The 21287-nt window shown below is 37.9% G+C and overlaps 1 protein-coding gene across 1 annotated transcript in view; it reads left to right on the forward strand.

Annotated features, from left to right (window-relative positions):
• The window catches only part of dnhd1 (dynein heavy chain domain 1), a 33366-nt gene that overhangs the window by 6027 nt on the left and 6052 nt on the right, over nt 1-21287 (forward strand). Inside the window, exons 10-36 of the mRNA XM_026221195.1 lie at nt 19-218; nt 354-597; nt 1445-1602; nt 1682-1807; nt 1886-2162; nt 2246-2373; nt 2457-2655; nt 4512-4603; nt 4710-4923; nt 6699-6824; nt 6922-7016; nt 7101-10239; nt 10422-10548; nt 10634-10823; nt 10921-11200; nt 11715-13404; nt 14347-14579; nt 14685-14871; nt 16150-16252; nt 16445-16594; nt 16668-16859; nt 16943-17374; nt 17460-17874; nt 18514-18624; nt 18711-18881; nt 19506-19684; nt 19765-20775. Of these exons, the coding sequence (XP_026076980.1) occupies nt 19-218; nt 354-597; nt 1445-1602; nt 1682-1807; nt 1886-2162; nt 2246-2373; nt 2457-2655; nt 4512-4603; nt 4710-4923; nt 6699-6824; nt 6922-7016; nt 7101-10239; nt 10422-10548; nt 10634-10823; nt 10921-11200; nt 11715-13404; nt 14347-14579; nt 14685-14871; nt 16150-16252; nt 16445-16594; nt 16668-16859; nt 16943-17374; nt 17460-17874; nt 18514-18624; nt 18711-18881; nt 19506-19684; nt 19765-20775 (10469 nt within the window). The remainder of the gene's footprint in view (nt 1-18; nt 219-353; nt 598-1444; nt 1603-1681; nt 1808-1885; nt 2163-2245; nt 2374-2456; nt 2656-4511; nt 4604-4709; nt 4924-6698; nt 6825-6921; nt 7017-7100; nt 10240-10421; nt 10549-10633; nt 10824-10920; nt 11201-11714; nt 13405-14346; nt 14580-14684; nt 14872-16149; nt 16253-16444; nt 16595-16667; nt 16860-16942; nt 17375-17459; nt 17875-18513; nt 18625-18710; nt 18882-19505; nt 19685-19764; nt 20776-21287) is intronic.

Below are 21287 nucleotides of genomic sequence, written 5' to 3' on the forward strand. Positions count from 1 at the left end.
AATGTTGTGAAGTAACAGGTCCAGGCAGTGTTTCCTCACAAACGGAGCATGATATGTCACCCCAAACCCAAATGCCAGTCACAATGAACTCCCTCAGAGTTCAGGGACAGAGAGTGCGAGGCCATTATCAGCCTCTGCCCCGAAGACTGCTGGACTGGAACTTGAAGGTTCACATTGAAACACAAGAGTTTCAGAATGAGCAGATCAAGATTACACAGGTATTCTGACTTTTTCATCTGTATGCATTAAATTCAAATACATTTTATGCCTAGAACAGTACATATACATCCAGGAACACTGCTACTCCACAAAACAAACAGTGTAGTTATGATGCCCTTGATTCTCTTGTGTAGGATGCCATTACAGAGGTGCACCAGCTGTGTGAGAGCCACTCTTGGTTGGCAGATGTTCATTTGTTCACTGGTCAGTGGAGTTCATCCTCTCTAGAGACCTTGAGTGGATGTTCCCCCCTGAAATATGAGGAGCTGATCAAGAAACTTCATATTTGGATGGACAGAGTTCACAGCTTGCCTCCATCTTTTACTACATCAAACAAGTTGTTCACTGTTGAAATCTCCAACTTCCAAAAGCATATCGGTGTGTATTTCAAGTGTCTACAATTCCATTTAAATTTTAAAAAGCCCTAATTAAGCACCTAGGGCAACACAGGCAAATAAATTGCATGCCTTCAAAAATTTGCTAAACATCTGCTAGTATAATGCAATTTTTGCTCTGTATGCTTCCAGTTTTTTATTCATTAAAAAGAAAATGGCTACTTGAATAGCTGTCAATAAAGAAAAATGAATAGTGTATTTACAGCAGTTACATTAAGTAGTCACATGACTCACTGTGACATGCTCAGTAAAAATATAAATATATATTACAATCAAGATGATTGATTATATGCTTTCTTATATTTTAGTCAATACTGAGAACTACTAATAAAATTAGTTCCGTATAATTAAAATTATCTTTTTGACCCAATATATCTGTGTCCAGCGTTCTTGTGCTTTTAGGGAATATGCTAACACCAATCTCAATAATAGTGACTGCTCACTTTTCAGAGGCAGACATGTTTCCAGACCTGTTTTTGACAAAAACAGGATAAAAACATCCCAACATGATTTCATAACAATAACAAAAAATTTTCTAAAGCAATAAAGTATTTTGATTGACACAATAATACAATCTAAAAGTACCAAATACAAATCATTGATTAAAAATAAGATCAGACTACCTTATGATTGCGTTAGAACCACTTCTCAACAACCTTAGAGCTCATGCTAGGTCAGTCTTGAGTTGTTTATATTTTGCTGCTAAAAGTTGATTTCTCGATGAAGAAAACGAATGGATTTTTATATACAGAAATGTTAAGTTTAGAAACAGAGCGATTATGTCCGTATATCAAGCATTGGTATAAATGTTCTTCTATTTTTGTGTTAAGGTTCCATTTTAGGCATCATTGACAAGGATGTACTAAAGCTACTGTGTGACGATTTGCAGACACGTTCTGAGAACCTCAGTTCTGAGCTGAAAACAGCTGTGGAAGTCATAAAGTCTGAGCCTAGTACCTTTGACCAGTTTACCGTTTTTTCAAACACGGTATTGACTTTGACATACTGCTTTTCAGTACTGGTCGATCATTGTGAACTGCGGAGTAATTAATCATGATTATATGCAGGTCCAGCACAGTGAGAGGACATTAGGGGATATACAGCAGAGGCTGGAAGACCTCCACTCTCTACAGCAGACTGTGAGAAGGAATTATACACACATGGATCCAAGTGATGTTCTCTCATTGAAGCAGGTATATGTGATGTGAAAATGTGGTCACTGATTTCTGTTGCAAATTAAGTCAAAGTCTAAAAGCCAATTATTACTGCAGGTCGTTGACTTGTGGGATCAGTTTGTTCAGCTCCTAAAACCAGCTGCAGACATAGTTACCCAGCAGCTTCCTTCTATGCTTGATAAACTGGACAAGAACATTTCTTTATTAGTGAACAAATTAGACAACCTGGTTTCAAGAGCCACCTCTAGACTCTATCTCGACCCTGATCAGAATCCCAAGGAAATGTTTGTCCAGCTGAAAGCATTGTACAGTCAGTTCTACGTGATTGCTGAGCAGCTGAATGAACAGAGCAGAGCCAGTGAAATTCTGAGAGGTAAGACATCACGCCCCTAAACACCTCTCTTCCAGTGGTTTTATTGCAATGGTTTCATGTCAGTGGTTTCGTTTATTTTTCAGGTCACCTACTGGATCTCACTTTTCTGACAGTAGCACGACAGAATATGGAAGCAAGGAAAGGACTCTGGGAACTGATGAGCGTTTTGTCCACACAAATTCATGAGTGGAAGCTGCTAAATTTCAAGAAGGTATCAACACCAAACAGTTCTTTTAGATTTTTCATGGATTTATAAAACTTTACAGTATTTCTCTTGAATCTACATCTTTGCAGTTTGTGGTGACTAAAGCACAAGACAAGGTTAGTGAATGGCTACGACAGGCAGAGGCATTTGCAAAAGTTTTACCCTCCCATGATGCTTTGCTGCAGAAAACCCTACAGATTTTGCAGGGATTCAACCAGCTACTCCCTGTTTTAAGTAAGCTGAGCAGCCCAAAACTGAAGCCCAAGCACTGGAAAAACATCTCAAAGGGTAAGACAAGTGACATTAAAAAAACACATACGTGTCATATATATATATATATATATATATATATATATATATATATATATATATTGTAAGGGAAACCGGTCAATTTAGCTCAAAGGGAATCATTTAATAATTTAAAGGGAATTTGAACAGAATCACTGTTTCACGGCTGATCACTGAGACGCCCTGCGATTCACTGAACGAGCCGTTTAATATCAAATCTGCGCTGGATATTAATATCCAAACTATAGTGAAAACACTATTAATTAGCACAGTAACAAGATTGGCAGTTTAAGACATTAACTTATAAGCACAAAACACAAAATACTTCACTTTTCAATATGAACAATGCTTTATTAGATAAATCTAAGACATATAAAGTAATCTAACACATAAGCACACGCACTCACATATTCACACAAGTTGCAGGAAAATAGAAAGTTTACAGCAATACGTGAAATTGCTGAGACATGAACAGCCATCAATCACTTAATTAACCCTCGCATTGAGTTACTCAATGAGGTTAAAATTATATTAGATACACCAGTAAAGATCAGTCTGGAGGTACTTTGCCTGTGTTAAGGGGTTCCCTTTGTTGTCATTGAAAGGGGGTTTCCCGATGTCGCTAATTGGCTGGAAGTTCAGTAGTCGCTGAAGTGATGTTTTGGGAAGCCTGTGGTGGGCGTTGGCTGACGATGCAGAGTTGTGTTGCTGGTGGAAGTTAAACGGGCACTCGAGGTCAGACTCAGAGACACGGCGTTGCAAAACTTAACTCAGAACACGAAACTCTCAAATGGAAAAGAAAAGAAACTAAAGTAAAAGGAGAGGAGTAAAGTTTGACGAGATTAGGTGGTGCTTCTTCTCATCGTGGCTAAGTAGCTGCATGGCTAAAGTCATGACTAAAAGCAAACGCAAAAAGCAGGCTAAAAGCAAACTAAAAGCAGGCATGACTAATAGCAGAAGCAAAGCTAAAAGCAAGATTTGATGGTGTCCAAAGTATTTAAACTGGCCTGTTGGCCACACCTCAAATGTTGTCTTGACCAATCAGATATCGTCTTTGCTCGGGGTATCATAAATCATATGTTATCTTATCAAGCATGTGGTCTGAATTTTCCTGCTCTTGCAGGGTCTAATTTTGGACATGATTCCTATAACAAGAATATGATACATTTGACAAATAACTGATGGTAAGGACTGTTTCAGGCTAACAGATTCAAACATGTACATACTAAACATGAATATGTATCATTAAGCTATCCAACAGTTATTGAAAGACATACACAATAGGTGATTATAACATGATAGTCAAATGTGTGGGTTACATATAAATGAATATGGAGTTAAGCGATGGACTGATATTCATTTATAAGTCATTTTGAGTTAATTTTGGTCCATTTATATCTAGAAAAGACAGTTTCTGTGTCATTCTCTGACATAAAGATTTCTGTGGAGACCAGATGTTAAAAGGCCCTTCCTTAGAAATTTCAGTCTGGTTCTGGTAGGTGGGGGAAGTCCCCCTTGTGTATTACTCTCATGGGTTTACATGTGATGTCCGGCGTTGCATCTCAATTACTTGCCCCAAATTTGACAATCTCTTCTCCGAAGAGACCAATGACCAATTGTCTGTAATTGTTCTAGTGGTGTTAATATTGAAAGTTGGTTGGTTGGTTGGTTGGTAATCTTGCTTTGGGCTTGTGGCACTAGGAATGATTTATGACCTCCTGTTGCCTTTCTGAGGAATTCAGCTCGTGTTTCAACCACAGTCCTGATCGACTCTTTAATTTAATTTGTTTAATTTGTATACACTACAATTCATATATATATATATTAATCAACCCTCATTAGAATTGTTTCTGTAGGAATTGGCCTGCTGTATGACCCAGGATGGAAATTAACGCTGGCTGATCTCATGTCCAAAGAGCTAGAGAAGCATCAAAATAAAATCGACAAGGTTCAGTAATACTTGTTAAGATTATTAAACATGTGATGCGAATACTTAACATTAACAGTTTTTGAATCATTGTTAACTATGGGTGTGGATATGCATTGGCTCCCAGATCTATCTAGATGCCAAAGCTGAGACAGACATGGAACAGAATTTCAGAGCACTTCAGAGGCACTGGGAACAGGCAGAATTTCTTCATACCAGGTTTATTATTGCTGTCCAGCAACAGCAGGGTCCACAACTAGGTGATGGAAAGGAGAAAAATGTCTCACCTCAAAATGCACCAAAGCATCAGATTATTGATGGTGGAACCTTCACTATTATTGGTAAGTTATATAAACTCCCATCAGTGTTGGGTAAGTTATTTTCAAAAAGTAATTAATTACTATTACTAATTACATCATCAATACGGCCATGCATTATAATCATTTTTCTTCTTGTTTTCTCGTTATAACGACTTAATTTTCTCGTTTTCTCGACATAACGAAGTTCGTTTTCTCGACATAACGAAGTTCGTTTTCTCGTTATAACGAATTAATTTTCTCTAAGTAGTTACAAAACTGCGCCAGCAGGTGGCACTATAGACCTGAATATAACTGATGGGGTGTTGTACACTGTTCACTTTACTGTACGCGGACGCGGACCTTCCTCTTGATCGCTATAATTTGTGCAGTCTTCATTACTGACATTTAATTAATTCATTAATGTTAAATGCTTGAATCAATATGAATATTTTGTGTATTAAGTTCCTGCTAGATGCATGAGTTTCACCAACGCGTTCTGTGTCATAAAATAATTTCTTATCAAAACCAAGGTTGACATCACTGTATTCTGTTTATCTACAGTAGGACGGGATTTAACGATGTAGGCTGATGTGCTTCTTTTCCTTATTACTAATCTTTATTGTTAACCATATTGATGAGAAATGTGATGTATATGTAAAATCCATAGGCTAATTTAATTCAGTTTTGTTCTATAATGTTGTAATCGTTTTTTTTCTACACACACACACACACACACACACACACACACACTACACGTAGTCCTACACATGGACGCTCTTTTCAAACAGAAGCTTTTTTGGTTAAGTCTGTTGTACTTCCCTACAGCCCCCTTTATTCAGATATTTCTACTCCCTCACCCAGTTACACTAACACACGCACATATACACACACACACACACACACATATCGTACTGATATGTATGTTATGTTGGTCTCTGAATTTGTTTTCTGCATTTTGTAAATATTGTAATAGTCTGTTTGCATAAATAAAAAAAAAAAAAAAAAAAATGTAATGCAAAAAAAACAGAAGCTTGTAACACACATGATATCTGCCACATCATATAATGACTACTACAAATTACAAATTATATATAATTTTATTTCAAATAAAGGGAAAATGAAAAGTGAGTTTAATCCAAGCAGCTCTAATTTCGCGGTGTTGCCATTTAAACATGTTAATTACAAAAACAAAACGTTCGTTGTACTGTCTCTGGAAAAATCAACAGTGATTGATCAGCCTTTATTTATATACAGTATTGTAGACCTTATTACCTAGGCGAAGCTAAATTTGCTGAAATATAGGCTACAGTAAGTGCGCCTGCATGGTTATCCATCAGATGCCTGTCAAAGTTGAGTTCATTACTATAGCAACAGTAAAACTGTCATGTCATTATAATGAGAAAACAAACTTTCGTTATGTCGAGATAACGAGAAAAAGAAGTCGTTATAACGAGAAAACGAACTTCGTTATGTCGAGATAACGAGAAAAATAAGTCATTATAACGAGAAAATGACTTTCGTTATGTCGAGATAACGAGAAAATTAAGTCGTTATAACGAGAAAACAAAAAGGAAAAAAAATGATAATGCATGGCCGCTTAGAACTTCTGTAAATTACTCTGTCTGAAAAGGGACTTATTTACTCAATAAGTAACTTAATTATTCAAATTGCTAATTAGGCTACATCTTAAAATGTACTTCATTTTAATAAAGTTAAATTACCTTAATATAAATTAAACTCTTTATTTGAGTTAAACATAGAATAGTTTAGCCTTTCGTTTTGGTTTAGTTATTGTTTTCTCTCATTTCTCTTTGCAGGTTTAGAGGCACTTTTGGCTCAGACTAAGGAAAGTGTTCTGATGCTTTCTGATATGCTGCGTTCTCCACATGTTGCTGAGTTTCAGCAAGAGGTTGAACACTGGCTGTTGCTTTTACAAGAGCAGGGTATATTCACAAGATCAAATTTATAAAAAATTAAATATGTACAGCAGAAGGTTTTAAAAAATGTTGATTTATAGTTTTCTTTTGCCTTTATTTACAGATAAATTGCTTGATATATTTGGGCGATATCAGCAAAAATGGATCTTTTTAAGCAGAACGTTCAATGAAACGGTGCACTCTCAAAAGTCTGAGTTGGTATGTTTTTGATGTAATGTTTAGTTTGTTTACTGCCGTTTGAGTAAATAAGTTTTCTCTAACTAATCAATTTCTCTGTTGTAGCAAGAGAAGTTTCACCCGGTTGATAAGATGTTTCGCAAAATCATTCAAATCACTGTTAATGACCCACATGTATCCAGTTTTGTTCGACTGGGTACAACAACAGAGGCCAGTGACAGTTTACAAGGACAGAGTCTACGTACTGTCTTTATGAATGGACTCACAATAATGGAGGAGATTTCCAGTCACTTACTCTACGTCATGGAGTCACCACGAATCCAGTTCCCTAGACTCTACTTTCTCAGTGATGGAGAGGTGATGAAACTTCTCTCTTTACAGCTCCCAGAACCTTCATCCCTTTTACCACTGGTGCAGAAATGCTTCAAGGGCGTTAAACAGTTTGATATTCAAGTTGAAGGTGGTGTTTGCTGTGACAATGACTTGACAGCTCTAAGTGATGAGCGAATGTGCATACACAGTGTGTATGGAGAATTTGGAGAACATGTTCCCTTCATTGGTCCTCTTGAGCCAAACCTCAGTCCTGTGGCTTGGCTTAGTCTTTTTGAGCACAAGTTATATCAAGCAGTGAAACAGGCAATTCTGAAATGCTTAGATGTCCAGCAACATTCAAACTTTGAAAAGCAACCTAGCACCCCAGACCTGATTGGGAATAGAAAAGAGAACAATTCAGAAGTAGCTCATGAACCTCCCTCACTTATGCATCTAATACGTCAATATCCTTTGCAATGCCTTTTGGTGGCAGAGGAGGTTTTGTGGTGTAGCACGATCCGGAAGTCATCACATACTGGCATGTGGACAAGAATCAAGTCCCAAAATGCAGCAAAAGTGCACTATTTGTGTCAGCTTTTAAAAGAACACTCAAATGAAAAAACATCTCAAATCTTGACAGCTCTGCGTGCCTTGGTTATGCTTACCATGAAGCACTCTGGCCAAACAGATGGGCTTGCTGAAGTGAAAGGAGACTTGGAGTCCTCTTTTGAATGGCATAAACTTATGAAATATTACCTCATCCCAAATGATAATGCACCTTCTTCTGATTTGCATCCACCTCAAGAGGATCAGTCTGTCTGTGTTGATATTCTGTGCACACAGTTGCCATATGGCTATGAATACATCGGACCTGATAACTGGAAGATGGTGACTACTCCTTCAACTGAACAAGCTTACATGGGCATTATTCTTGCCTTATCAAGCTTCAAGTGTGCTTTCATCAGTGGACCCCACATGTCAGGCAAGCAGCATACTGCAGTGCAGTTGGGTTATGCATTGGGACGACAAGTGGTTATCTTGAAGTGTTGTTCAAGCACTGCTACTTCAGTTGTTTCGCAAATGCTTCTAGGTGCTCTTCAATCCGGGGCTTGGCTTGTGCTTGATTCAGTGGATTTGTTGAAACAAGGAACGTTGTCCGAGTTGGGACAACGCTTGACTGAAATTCATCAAAATTTATCAGCAGTTCAAAGACAAGCCCAAGAGGAAGCACATGAGCTGACAAGCTCATTTAGGAAGTGTAGCAGTAAAGAATTCATACAAAAATATAACAGTAGAGTGAATGAAGTGGAATGTCACATTGCTGGAAAAAATATTCAAGCCATGCTAAGCTATGGATGTGTCACAATCTCAGCTAATGGCTACTCAACTGAGATACCAGAAAATCTTAGAATTGCAATGAGGCCTGTGGCATTTATGCAGCCACACTACAGAACCATTGCAGAAGTGATGCTGATGTCATTTGGATTCTCTGAAGCAGCTACCATAAGTCGTCGCCTGGTCTCTCTCTTTAGCCTTGCTAAGGATTCACATTGCCTCCCTGATTTTGTCAGTGGTCACCAGACCTCATGGCTTGTCCTTCTCAGAAATGTGATTGCTGTCTCTGGAACACATTTACATCTCTCTCGTAATTTGGTAGAAATTGATAAGGGTACATTTTGTAGTCAGTATGAGACAGGATCTGCTTATACGAGACTTGAAACAATACCCGCAAAGGTCGAAGAACATTATTCATCACACTTCAAGTTTGTCAGTCAGTCTAATGTGATCATAAATGAGTTAGAAGAGCAAGCAGCAATTAAAGGAGTTCTGTCAGTCATGCAGTATACTGTCTCAGATCCAAAGATAGCATCACAGTTTTGTAAAATATCTGAGCAAATCTTTCCGAAAGCAAGGTACTTTTCCAGTCCACAACTGTTCACTGATGAGGGGGAACAAAATATCCTTAGATATCTTGTCATCGATGAGTTGCAGCAACAAGGAATTTATACAGACACACAAACACTTCACAATGTGTTGATCCTGCATGAAGTTTTGAAGCGCTCTAATGTTGTAGTGCTTGTCGGACCAGCAGGTAGTGGAAAAACAACTTTGTATAAAGCCCTTTCTAGTGCACTTCAAAAACTGTCCAGGGCTAGGGACATTGAATCTACTGGTGATCCTACAGGAGATTTTAATGACATTTATCATTATTTGTCTAAGCCATGTTGGACCTCTGTGAGCACAGAAGTTATATTTCCTAATACCTTGTCCCTCAAACAGTTTTTTGGTGGCTATTGTGGTCAGGACAACTCCTGGTTTGATGGAGTTTTCACCAAAGCATTAAGACACTCAGAACAGCCACTGCCGATTACTCCTTGCAAGAGGAAAATAACTGTGCAAAAACAGCTAGAAAAATGGATTGTGCTGGATGGAGATCCACTCGGCAGACCTGCTTGGATGGACTCTTTGACTACTCTTTGTGATCTTGAAAATCCCTATCTCTGCCTTTCATCAGGAGAGAAAATTAAGCCATCAAAACTGAAAATACTAGCTGAGATTACAGACCTTGGTGATTCAAGCCCCTCTGTAGTGACACACTGCAGTCTGGTGTATGTTTCTGGAGAAAACCTGTGGAGATCTGTGTGGAAGAGTGAGATGAATGTACTTTCTACTGAACAAAATGTCGACCAGATTACTCTGGAAATGTGGAGTCACCTTTCTGAAGACCTTTTTCCTGACACGCTAGCATTTCTTAAGAACAAAGCACTTTCTTCTGTGATGGCCAGTGATCGATGTGAAGGCAGACAGTCATCTAGGATTACAGATGGTTTGCAGGAAATAATGTCCTTCATTAAGATTCTTCACACCCTTTTGGAGCATTCAGGAAAGGGAGGAGGCTTGAAATACACATCAAGGAAACCTGTAACAACAGGTAGGTTATACAAATATCTAATAATTATTTTTTAAAGAGACTTTGCATTGATTTTCCATAGTTCAGGCTTTTAGGTTCAGAGGATATGAATTTTTGACCTACTGAAAAGTTTTATTTACCTGATTCAAACCATTTTTGCTAATAATTCATATAAGGGAAGTTTCCACATCTTTCTTCTTTAGATAATACACAAGCTTTCCAATCACCCTGCAATGATGCCATGGCATCGTCTTCTCATTGGTGGTTACAAGCACGAAACCTCTTTATTGTAGCTTTCATTTGGGGATTTGGAGGACATTTGCACCCTAGGTATATATGTAATTTATTTGTGATTATACTCAATCCTAGATGTTGTTAGGATATAAATAAAAGAATATGCCTGTTCTCATTGTAGACACTGGCCACATTTTGATCTTTTTGTACGAGAGGCTCTGTATAAAAGCTGTTGTACTATTGAGACTCCACCAGAAGGCACTGTATTTGAGCATTTCTTTGAATTGAGTGAGGAAATGAGAGATACGACTAATTTCATCAACTGCTTCATGCGTAAGAGTCCACAGCTCTTCTACACACCTGTGCCTCAGGTATGCCTTTTATCCCATAGAGTGCATATTAATATATATTTTTCCTCTGAATTTATTAAGTGAACAAATTGTGTCTGTACTACTTGCCCTGATACAGTACGAAAAACATGCATATCTCCTGGACATGCTCCTGGATGTTCATCAGCCAGTTCTTACTGTGGGAGAGTCTGGCTCTGGCAAAACAATGCTGTGCAAGTCTTTAATTTCAAAAACACGACCACACCTGCATTTACCAGCCTGTCTCGGCCTTCACTCTTCTGAATTGAGCAAGGTACTTGAGAGAGTTAGGTACCAGAAGACTCAAGTGAGGAACATGGAGTCCTTAAAGCAGCCAAACTTTCTTTTGTTCATTGATGACCTTCATGAAGCACCATTTGGTGAGTTTATAAAAGATGCAGATTTAGAAAGCAGCTTGAAGCGTCTGTTAATAATAAACCAAAATCTCTGTCATGCATATTTGCCTTTCATTTCAGATATTTCATTTTTTTGCAGGATTAATTGGTGTATAATTTTATTCCAGGGGATCAAGTTATCAAAATGTTAAATAACTTGAGCTCCTCAATATTGCAATCATATCATATTTTCTTTTAGGTTTTCCCCGTATTTTTCTTTTTCTTTTCTTTTCTTTTTTTTAATTATCCTGGACTGTTTATTTAGAATGTTCTCATTTAAACAAATTATTGTCATGATGCACATTTTCATGTATCTCTATATCATATATCATGATATCATTGATGAAAAACAAAAAAAAAATTGTTATCAAACATTTTCAGTAATTTTAACATGTAACAATAAGATTAACTTGTAACAAACTTGTAACAAGTGCACTTGTAGCAAACTTTCGGTATTCAAAGAGTAACAACTAAAGTCTCCCTATCTTCTATTTTGCAGATGTTTATGAAAAAACATCAATGACTCTAGAGACATTGCGTCAGTGTATTTCTACAGGTGAAGTGTTGATATCAGAAGGCTCTCATTTCAAGCTGTTTCAATTAAGAGCCGTTAATTATCTAGGCACTTGTAGTGCTCCTAATGCAGTCAACAGCAATCAGATCTCTCCACGTCTCTCTCGACTCTTCACAATCTTGACTTTCCCAAGCATGACTTCTGAAATCTTGTTTTCTATCCATTCCTCGAAATTGCAACCATGGCTGAAAGAGACACAATCCATGCAGAGGATTGTAGATATAACAAACTGCATCCTAACCTCAACTCTTGATGTGTATTTTGCAGTGCGTGAATGTTTTACTTCTGCCTTACATAGTCCAATCTTCATCTTTTCATTGCATGATGTTCACAAAGTGTTTCAAGGGATGTACCTTTGGAAGCCAAGGCTTAATGTCCAGGAGGCTCTTCATAGTAGTCTGGGTTATAGGAGTGTCTCTTCATCCGCTCTTAGACATGCAGCTCATGACCTTAACATCGCGCGCCTCTGGATGCATGAGTGTTTGCGCACTTTTGGTGATCGGCTAGGTTCAGAGGAGGCATGCCAAAAACTTCTCTCCATTATGGCTGAAGTTTCTAAGAAGAATTTTGGCACTAGGTTGTCAAGTGAATCTACAGAAGGTATATCAAGCCCTACAGATCAATCATCTGTATCAAGGAAACATAATGCAAACCAGCAACTGGATTCAACCCCTTCCCAGTTGGAAGAGAATGTGATTCCCTTGCTTGGAATGGCAGTTCAGACAGAGAGGAAAGAGCGCTATGCAGTAGAGAACAACTCCAGCTTGTATAACCAAGGAAGAGGTGAGGATGGATCCTCATATGGTAAAGATGAAGTTAAAGATGATGGCGAAAGTGAACCAGGAACATCAGCGTGTGTATCTGAATCTGCATGTGAATTCTTAAGTAGTTCATCTCAAATGCATCTAAAATGTTCTCATTCTGGTGAAAACAAATATGACTACATTAATCAAAAGCCAGAATCACATGAAGAGTTAACCACACAACATATGCCTTTAACAACAACCACAGCAAAAACATTCATTCAGCTTCTACAGGAAGCAGCTTCTTCCATCCAGAATGTGGTCTTCAGCCCAGAATTTTGTACACCACTGAATAACATACTTCAGCACCATAAATGTAAACTCAACTGTGTCTATCGAGAAAGAGACATAGATATGTTGGTAGACCAACTATTTCATACTCTTAAAAGCAGAGAAGAAAATAAAGAGGAATCTGACAACACTTACTATAGTCCTACCTGGGCTGTGCATCACCAAAATGTACATCAACTTGTGCATATCATCCGCACATTTCTCGTTCCTGGTGGACACGGGGCTCTGTTTGGAGCAGCAAAGAAAACAGGCAGAAAGACCATTGTACGGCTAGCAGCCACTTTGTTGGGATATCAACTAGTTGAGGTCCATCCTGAAAATGAGGCCAAGTTGTGGGAAATTATGAAAGGGGTTCGTAGCCAAATTGGGGTGGGTGGACATTTGGTTCTTCTGGTTCACGAAAACACTAGCCAGGCTATTAAGGATGAGCTGCTCATAATAATGGCCAATGGACGCTTCCCTGGACTGTATTCAGATAAGGAACTGAGCAGTTTGACAAAGGATGCCAGAGCACTTGAAACGTAGAGTATAAGTTTCCATTACATTTCATATCACTTACTTGAGATACTGATGCCATTTTAATTGCATGTTTAATTATGCATATTCATTTGTGTTCATTAAGATTTTTGAAATCTTTTTTACATTTTTTTATACTTAGATTGTGATTTTGCAGCAGATCATGTCACTGAAAAAAAGGAATGCATTGACTATACATTTCAGGCAGATACTGAAAAATCTATAATTAATTTAATGTTATGGTAAAAATGGATATTCATTTTGAGATTATTTGAAGATTAATATAATATAATAATAAAAAAAAATCATATATTAAATAAGTGTTAGGCAAAGGTAATCTACATGTAAGAATAAGAGAATTGAGCATGCAGATTAAAAGCTTACTCCACTCCAAAATGAAAATTTTGTCAATCACTTATCCCCATGTCGTTCCAAACCCGCGAAAGCTTAGTTTATCTTAAGAAGACAAGAGAAGATATTTAAGATAGACAACAAAAGGATACGTTTTCTACGTTTACTACAGTATTTACGTCTGAGACAGAATAGCTTACTCCATTTGCGTTTAGTGGATGTTCTCCAAAATGAAGAGGCACAGAGGAGACAAATTGTTGAATAAAGTCATTATTTTTGTTTTCTTCGCGTACAAAAAGTATTCTCAGTGTCTTTCATACTCTTCTGGACCTTGACAATGCAGTTTGCTTGGCAGTCAAAGGGACAGTCACAAGCCTCCTGATTTTCTTTCAAAATATCTTAAATTGTGTTCCAAAGACAAATGAAGCTTTTACGGGTTTCGAACGACATAGGGCTAAGTGATTACTGACAAAATTTTAATTTTGGGGTGGACTATCCCTTTAAATATTTAATATTCCGCTGTGTTTAATTATAAATTCTCTGATATCAGCAGGTAACATTTATAGTACTGATATTGTGCATCTCTTTTTGTCCAGCTATTTCAAAAACATCAGAAGAAATACTCATGTATTCCTTCTTTATCCTCTTCTCTGGCACAACTGTGAAAGTCAAACCGTAAAATCTTCAGTTTTGGAGATGCATATCACCAAGGCTTTGAGTCTCTGCTGTTGTGTAGAAGTGTACCAACCTTGGACCTGTGAGGCTTCAGCTGAAAGTGCTTTGTATCATTTAAAAGCCAGCCATCAGATTCCCAAGACAGATAGAACAGGTGAATCTGTCAAATATAATTATAATTCTGCTCCTAATGGATTTTTTTTTGTAATCTGTTTCATGTTTTGAATGAGTTTGTGCCTGTGTGTTATTGCTTTTCTAGTTGCCAGGAATAGCTTAGTGGCTAGCATTTCTGAGGCGATGGCAAGAATACATTTATCGGCTACAAAATATGCTGTCACACTGTTTCATTTTCAACCGTTTGGACCTCGGTCTTACGTAGAGTTGATGGTCCAGTTCTTCTTCTTCTGCCACCACCTCTTTGAGCAAAGCAGAGTTCAGGATAACTGGTGAGGGGACTGCTAATCCCACTAATGTATTTAAACATACACTACTGGTCAGAATTTTTTGGAGGGCAGGGATGCAAAAGTATACCACCATTTGCACTGATAATAGTAAGAAATGTTTCTTGAGCAGCATATCAGTATGATTTTTGAAGGATCATGTGACACTGAGGACTGGAGTAATGATGCTGAAAATTCAGCTTTGCCATCACAGGAATAAATTATATTTTAAAATGTATTAAAATATAAAAAAAAAAATATTGTAATTATATGTGTGCCTGGACAACAAAACCAGCCTTAAGTTGCTAGGGTATATATATATATATTTTTTTTTAGCATTAGCCAAAAAAACATTGTATGGGTCAAAATTATTTCTTTTATTTTTCATTTATCATTATGGTATAAGTAAAGATCATGTTCCATTAAGATATTTTGTAATTTTCCCACTATAAATATATCAAAACCTAATTTTTGATGAGCAAAATGCATTGCTAAGAATTTAATAAGGTGATTTTCTCAGTATTTAGATGTTTTGCACCCTCAGATTCCAGATATTCAAAACAGGTGCATCTCAATAAATTAGAATGTCATTGAAAAGTTACAATTTTTCAGTATTTTTTTGTGAAACTTGACTGACTGAAGTAGTTTAAGTGGTTGTTTTAATTGTGATGATTTTGGCTCACATTTAACAAAAAAACACCAATTCTCTCTCTCAACAAATTAGAATAATTCATAACCCCAGCCTCAGTCCATTCCTTGTGAAGTTCCCTCAAATTCTTGAATCAATTTTGCTTGACAATCCTCATAAGGCTGCAGTTCTCTCGGTTGGTTGTGCATCTTTTTCTTCCACACGTTTTCCTTCCACTCAACATTCTGTTAACATGCTGGGATACAGCACTCTGTGAACAGCCAGCTTCTTTGGCAATGAATGTTTTTGGCTTACCCTCCTTGTGAAGGGTGTCAATGATTGTCTTCTGGACAACTGTCAGATCAGCAGTCTTCACTATGATTGTGTAGCCTAGTGAACCAAACTGAGAGACCATTTTGAAGGATCAGGAAACCTTTTCAGGTGTTTTGAGTTGATTAGCTGATTGACATGTCACCATATTCTAATTTGTTGATAATTTGTCTGTGTGCACTGCATTTATTTAATACACAAGTTTCACAATTTGAGTTGAATTACTGAAATAAATGAACTTTTCCACTACTCTCTAATTTATTGAGATGCACCTGTAAACTTTTTTTGTGTTTGTTACTTTTTTAAAACTTATTTTCATATATTAGTTTGGCAAAGGTTTTAGCGCATGTGAAGGACATGACTGACACAGCTGCAAGGCACACACAGGACGTTCTGAGCTTTAAGGCCAAATGTGAGGAAAAACAGAAGGTATGTTTCAGTAACAGTTGTTATTAGAGGAGCAATAGGATGTGGCAGAAATTATGTTCAAAAGTGATTTTACTTGCTCAAGCATTGAAAGGAAATGGAGTAAAGGTTGGACCTTTGTGTCAATAGCTCAGACCTAAAATGATCACAATGTAATTTTTTTCACTATTGTGTGCATTCATGTGTCTGTTGTAGTGTCTGGACCAGCAGCAGGAATCAGTGGATGTGGCATACAAAATCTGGGAACAAACCCACCACCAAAGTTCAAAGGAAGAAGAATGGCTTTTCAATCTAGAGGATCAGTCATACCGAGTTCAGCAACAAGTTCAAGATGCCTTCGAACAGGTCTGATTTGACTAGTATGATCACACATAAGACACACTGAAATGTGATTTTCACTGTTGCTGGTTTTGTGCAGGTAAGTCCGCTGTACCAAGCAGCTGTGGAGGCACTGCAGGCTTTGAGCCAGTCTGACTTGGATGAGATGCGGCACTACAGAATGCCCCCTGATGGATTTGTCATGGTCATGGATCTCATATGCATGTTGTTCAACCGTCCATGTGGGTGGGACAGTAGCAAACAACTTTTGATGCAATCCAGCTTCTTTCAGGTAAAAAAAAGTAACCTACTGACCCCAATTAAATCTTTTGTTGATTTGTCTGAAAGCTTTCCTTTTGCATGTTGCTCTACCAGGAACTGGAATTTTTCGACATATCTAAATTAACCGATGAGACGATTTATAAGTTGGCTCAGATCACACAGGCACCATGCTTTCAGCCAAGCTCTGTGCGAGATGTGAGTCGGACTTGTGAGTCTTTGTGTCGCTGGGTGAGAGCAGTATATCAGTATGCTTGCATACAGCGCCATATGGCACCTCAAAAGGAAAAAAAGCGCTATTTAGATGAGCTCATAGCTGAGAGTCGAGCGAGGTTGAGACTTGCGAGGCTGCAGGAGGATTCAGAGCGGAAAAGACTAGAAGAATTGGAAAGAAGGCAGGCGCTCAACAGACAAGACATGGAGTTGCTGAAGGCCCAGCTTTGTACTTCAGAAGCTCAAGAAAGGGAGTCATGTGCTGCTCTCAAACAGGTTGAATGTCTCATTAAAGATTGGATGTCAGCAGAAAAGGTATAGCTAGAATTGTTGATGGGTATAATTATTCAAGCAATGTGTGTGTAACCCATTATTTGACTCAGATTTTTATATATTACAGGAAGCAAAGTTGGCTAATCACAGCATTCCAGGTGACGCCCTGCTTTTGGCAGCTGTTGTTACATACTTGGGTCCATTCGGTCCTGATGTTCGACAGGAGCTGCTCCAGAAGTGGCACAAACTTTGTCTGGATGGTGCAATTAATATCGAACCGGAGGATCCGTGTGCAACAATTTTCTGTGATGTCCCCCTTGCAGCTTGTGACCACTATGTGGCAATTCCTGTCAGTAAGACATTTCAAATTGCCTTAAATCGAATACTTGGACTAGATCTGCTTCGCATCCATGGAAATTCCACTGATCTGTTCCGGAGTGTTCTTCTCTGGGGTCACAGATTTGCTTGGGCTCAGCGCTGCCCTCTACTGGCAGATCATCATAAACACGAGGAACCCAGATCTCAGACATTGTTTCCTCCTGGTCAGTATGACAGCCTGCCTTTATATATCATGCACACTGAAAAAACAAAATGGTTCTAAATAGTAGGGGTTCTTTGGCTTGTTCACTGGAAAAACAATGGTTCTTCATTGGCAATGATGGTTCCTTGAAGAACTTTTAACATCTATGAAATCTTTCCTTTCCACAAATGGAATGGAAAGCGGGAAAAATTGCTTTAGTTTGTTGAAATGTTCTTTACACTAAGAAAAAATGGTTTTTTTAAGAACTGATCACTGAAAGTTCTTTGTGGAGCCCAAAATGGTACTTCACTGCATCACTGCAAAAAACACCTGTTAAGACATTAGAAGTATATCAAATACCTCTTGACAGTGTGTTGACAGTCTGTGCAGTTGTATGGGTGAGCTCCAGAAAAACAGTAATGAATTGGCTTTGAAAGCATTTTTTGACAGTTAAATAAAAAAAAATAATTATAAGGAATAAAGAACAAATTACAAACAGGCTCTTGAATAACAAACTCTAACACAATGAACCAGTTTAGCATAAAACGTATAAGCATGGTTTTAAATAGAACTGATACTATGTGTAAAGAACCTTTAAAGAAGCAACTTTTTTTGAGTGCATTTTAAAAATATCTTTCAGTTATGGTGAGATTTGTTATAGGTCAGGTTACAAGATGTGAAGAAAAAGCCCATGAGGGGGATAGATATGGAATTATAGTTTCTGCTGATGATCCACAGTTATTTGATAAGCTAAATCATGGAGCAAAAGAAGGTAATCATATGCAAAGACTTCTTCAGTTCCATTTTCATATCTATGCTGTAAATGGTTTAAGCTCACTTTGCTTTCATCCACTGCAGGTCTAAGAGTATTGGTGACGCATACTGAACGAGCAACATCAAACCTCCAAATCCTTCAGATGTTTGTTACGCCAGCAAGTTCCCCTGGTCAGAGCCACTCGGTTAAACCTGCTCATCCGGACTTTCGTCTCATTATGAGTACTTCCCTTCCAGTCCAATCGCTGATACAGGGTGAGAGATTAAGGATGTGTGATGTGTTGATTTTGCAGGATAGTCAGAGTATGATCCTTTTTGAAGTCTTTGAAGCAGGGCTTTAAAAAAAAAAAAGTTTCAGACCAAGCACCCCCAAATATGCTGATGGGTATAGGACCCTTTTCCTAAAAAATGAAGCCGTCTATATATTTTCATGTACCTCATCTATAGTAAAATATTGTTTTATTTGTATGTGTAGTGCTTTTCACAATAAATATAGTTCAAAAAGCAGTTTTACAGAGAATATTGCCTTTCAACCCCCAGTGAGCAAGATAAAGGCAACAGAGAAACTTTGTAGCAAAGTACAACACAAATACAAGCAATTCCCAAGTGCATATATGTCTAGAAAAGATTTCACAAAATTAGATGCAGATTTGTTTTTACTGTCAAGACTGTCAACAGAATGAAGTGAAATTAATCTCCTGAAAATATATGAATCATGTATCTGAATGAAAATCTTAATTTTTACATGTTAACCTTGACAGCCTTGAAAAATATATGTGTTTTCCCTCACCCATTTTCATGGACTTTAGTTGAAATAGCCTTGCTATGAGGGGTTGCCTTGTGTTATTAATCCACACTATTTCCCAACTTTTCTGTTAGAAATTCACACTTCATTCCTGGAGGAGGTTCAAATGATTGATCTTTCTCCAAGCACGTCTGAAATTCAGGACCTTTTCCTGACAGAACTGATGCAGACCGTGTGTTTAGAACTGTGGACTCTACATCGTCAAATTCTAACAAAAAAACAGACACTTCAGCGTGAACTATTTCAAAACAAGGTTGGCTGGTGAAAAAGTTTAGATCTTTTTTGGAAAGCTTTTTAAAATATCCCTAATGTCCATTTTTATTATGATCGCAGGTTTCCTTGATGGACTATGTCATGCACGCATCCACACCACTTCTCCAGGACCCCGACTTCCTTCCACTCGTGTGTATGTGTCAGAGTGTCTCTCTTGAACTTGAGACAGAAATCAAGGAGCTATCCCAAGAGATAGATCGACACAAAGCCCTGATGGCTGATTTTTATCGAATAGCAGAGCTTGCCACAGCCCTGTACAACGCTCTGCAGGATGTGGCCCAACTTTCCCCATGTTATCTTTTCACTCTACATGGTTTCCTGCTCACTTTACGGTCAGCTTTACCCCTAGAGAGCCAAGACATGAGCCTTCATAGAGTGATGGAGTCCACAGCAGTCATATCTGAGATTACCTACAGGATTGTGTCTCATGTCTTTTCTCAGTATAAACCCCGCTTGTTCAAGAGCCATTCCACTTTATTCAGATTATTGGTATCTGTTGCTGTTATTGTGCACAATGAGGGATGCCCTGAGGTAGAACGAGGCACTTTCCTCAGAGGATTAAGCAACTGGAAGTCTTCAGAGCATTTTTTATCACCGTCTGCACAGTCTGTCCCCGAGCTGCCGAGCTGGATTCAAACATGCGCACGAGATGATATTTTTCTGTTAGAGAGGATTGAACCATTTTGTGGCCTTGTATCATCTCTGGTAAATTCGTCCAAGCTATGGCGAGAATACCTGCGATTTCCTTCATCCACAGTGATTGGACCGGTCCCTTGTCAGTCTCACTCTCATTTGTCCACAATGCAGAGGGCTATTCTCTGGAAAACGCTGTGTCCTCATTGGCTAGCAGCAGTGGAGGAGGACCTTGAAGCCTGTGCGCAAGGATATTTGCTGCATTCATATCCTGGAGATCCTCTAATGAGCTCTGCGGAAATGATCTCCAGCCTTTTGTCTAAAAATCAAGGTCCTGTTGTTGTACATTTACCAGATAAAAATGAAGAAATGCCAGTAAGCATTCACCCTCTCCACTTGATTAATCAAATTGCGGAGTGCCAAGTGGACAACAAAGGGGTAAGTTACTGTAGCAGTTGTTAATGAGATCTAAAGCACCTGAAAATTGTTTTTGGTAACTAAAAAAGAAAGAAAGAAAGGTATAAATATAAATATTAAATTAAACTTAAATAAAAAATGATAAATGTTGCCTTGGCATGTACTAAATTAAATAAAAAATTCAAATTAAATGTATGCATTTAGCAGACGCTTTTATCCAAAGCGACTTACATTGCATTCAAGCTAACAATTTTCTCCTAACATGTGTTCCCTGCAATTCGAACCCCCATCCTTGCACTTGCTCTAATGCAATGCTCTACCACTTGAGTTACTAAAATTACTAAAACTGATATAAAATAAATTAAAGCTAAATAGAAATATAGATAATAATAATAATACAAATTACATTAAGTTACTAGAATTTACACTAAAATTTAAATGAAAACTGAAATTATAAAATGGTAAGTTACTGTTGCAGCAGTGTTGTTTTTGATGACTAAAAAAAAGGTTTTGCTAAATAAGATAAAGCTAAA

This window comes from Carassius auratus, chromosome 36 (assembly GCF_003368295.1).
Source record: "Carassius auratus strain Wakin chromosome 36, ASM336829v1, whole genome shotgun sequence".
Lineage (NCBI taxonomy): Eukaryota > Metazoa > Chordata > Actinopteri > Cypriniformes > Cyprinidae > Carassius > Carassius auratus.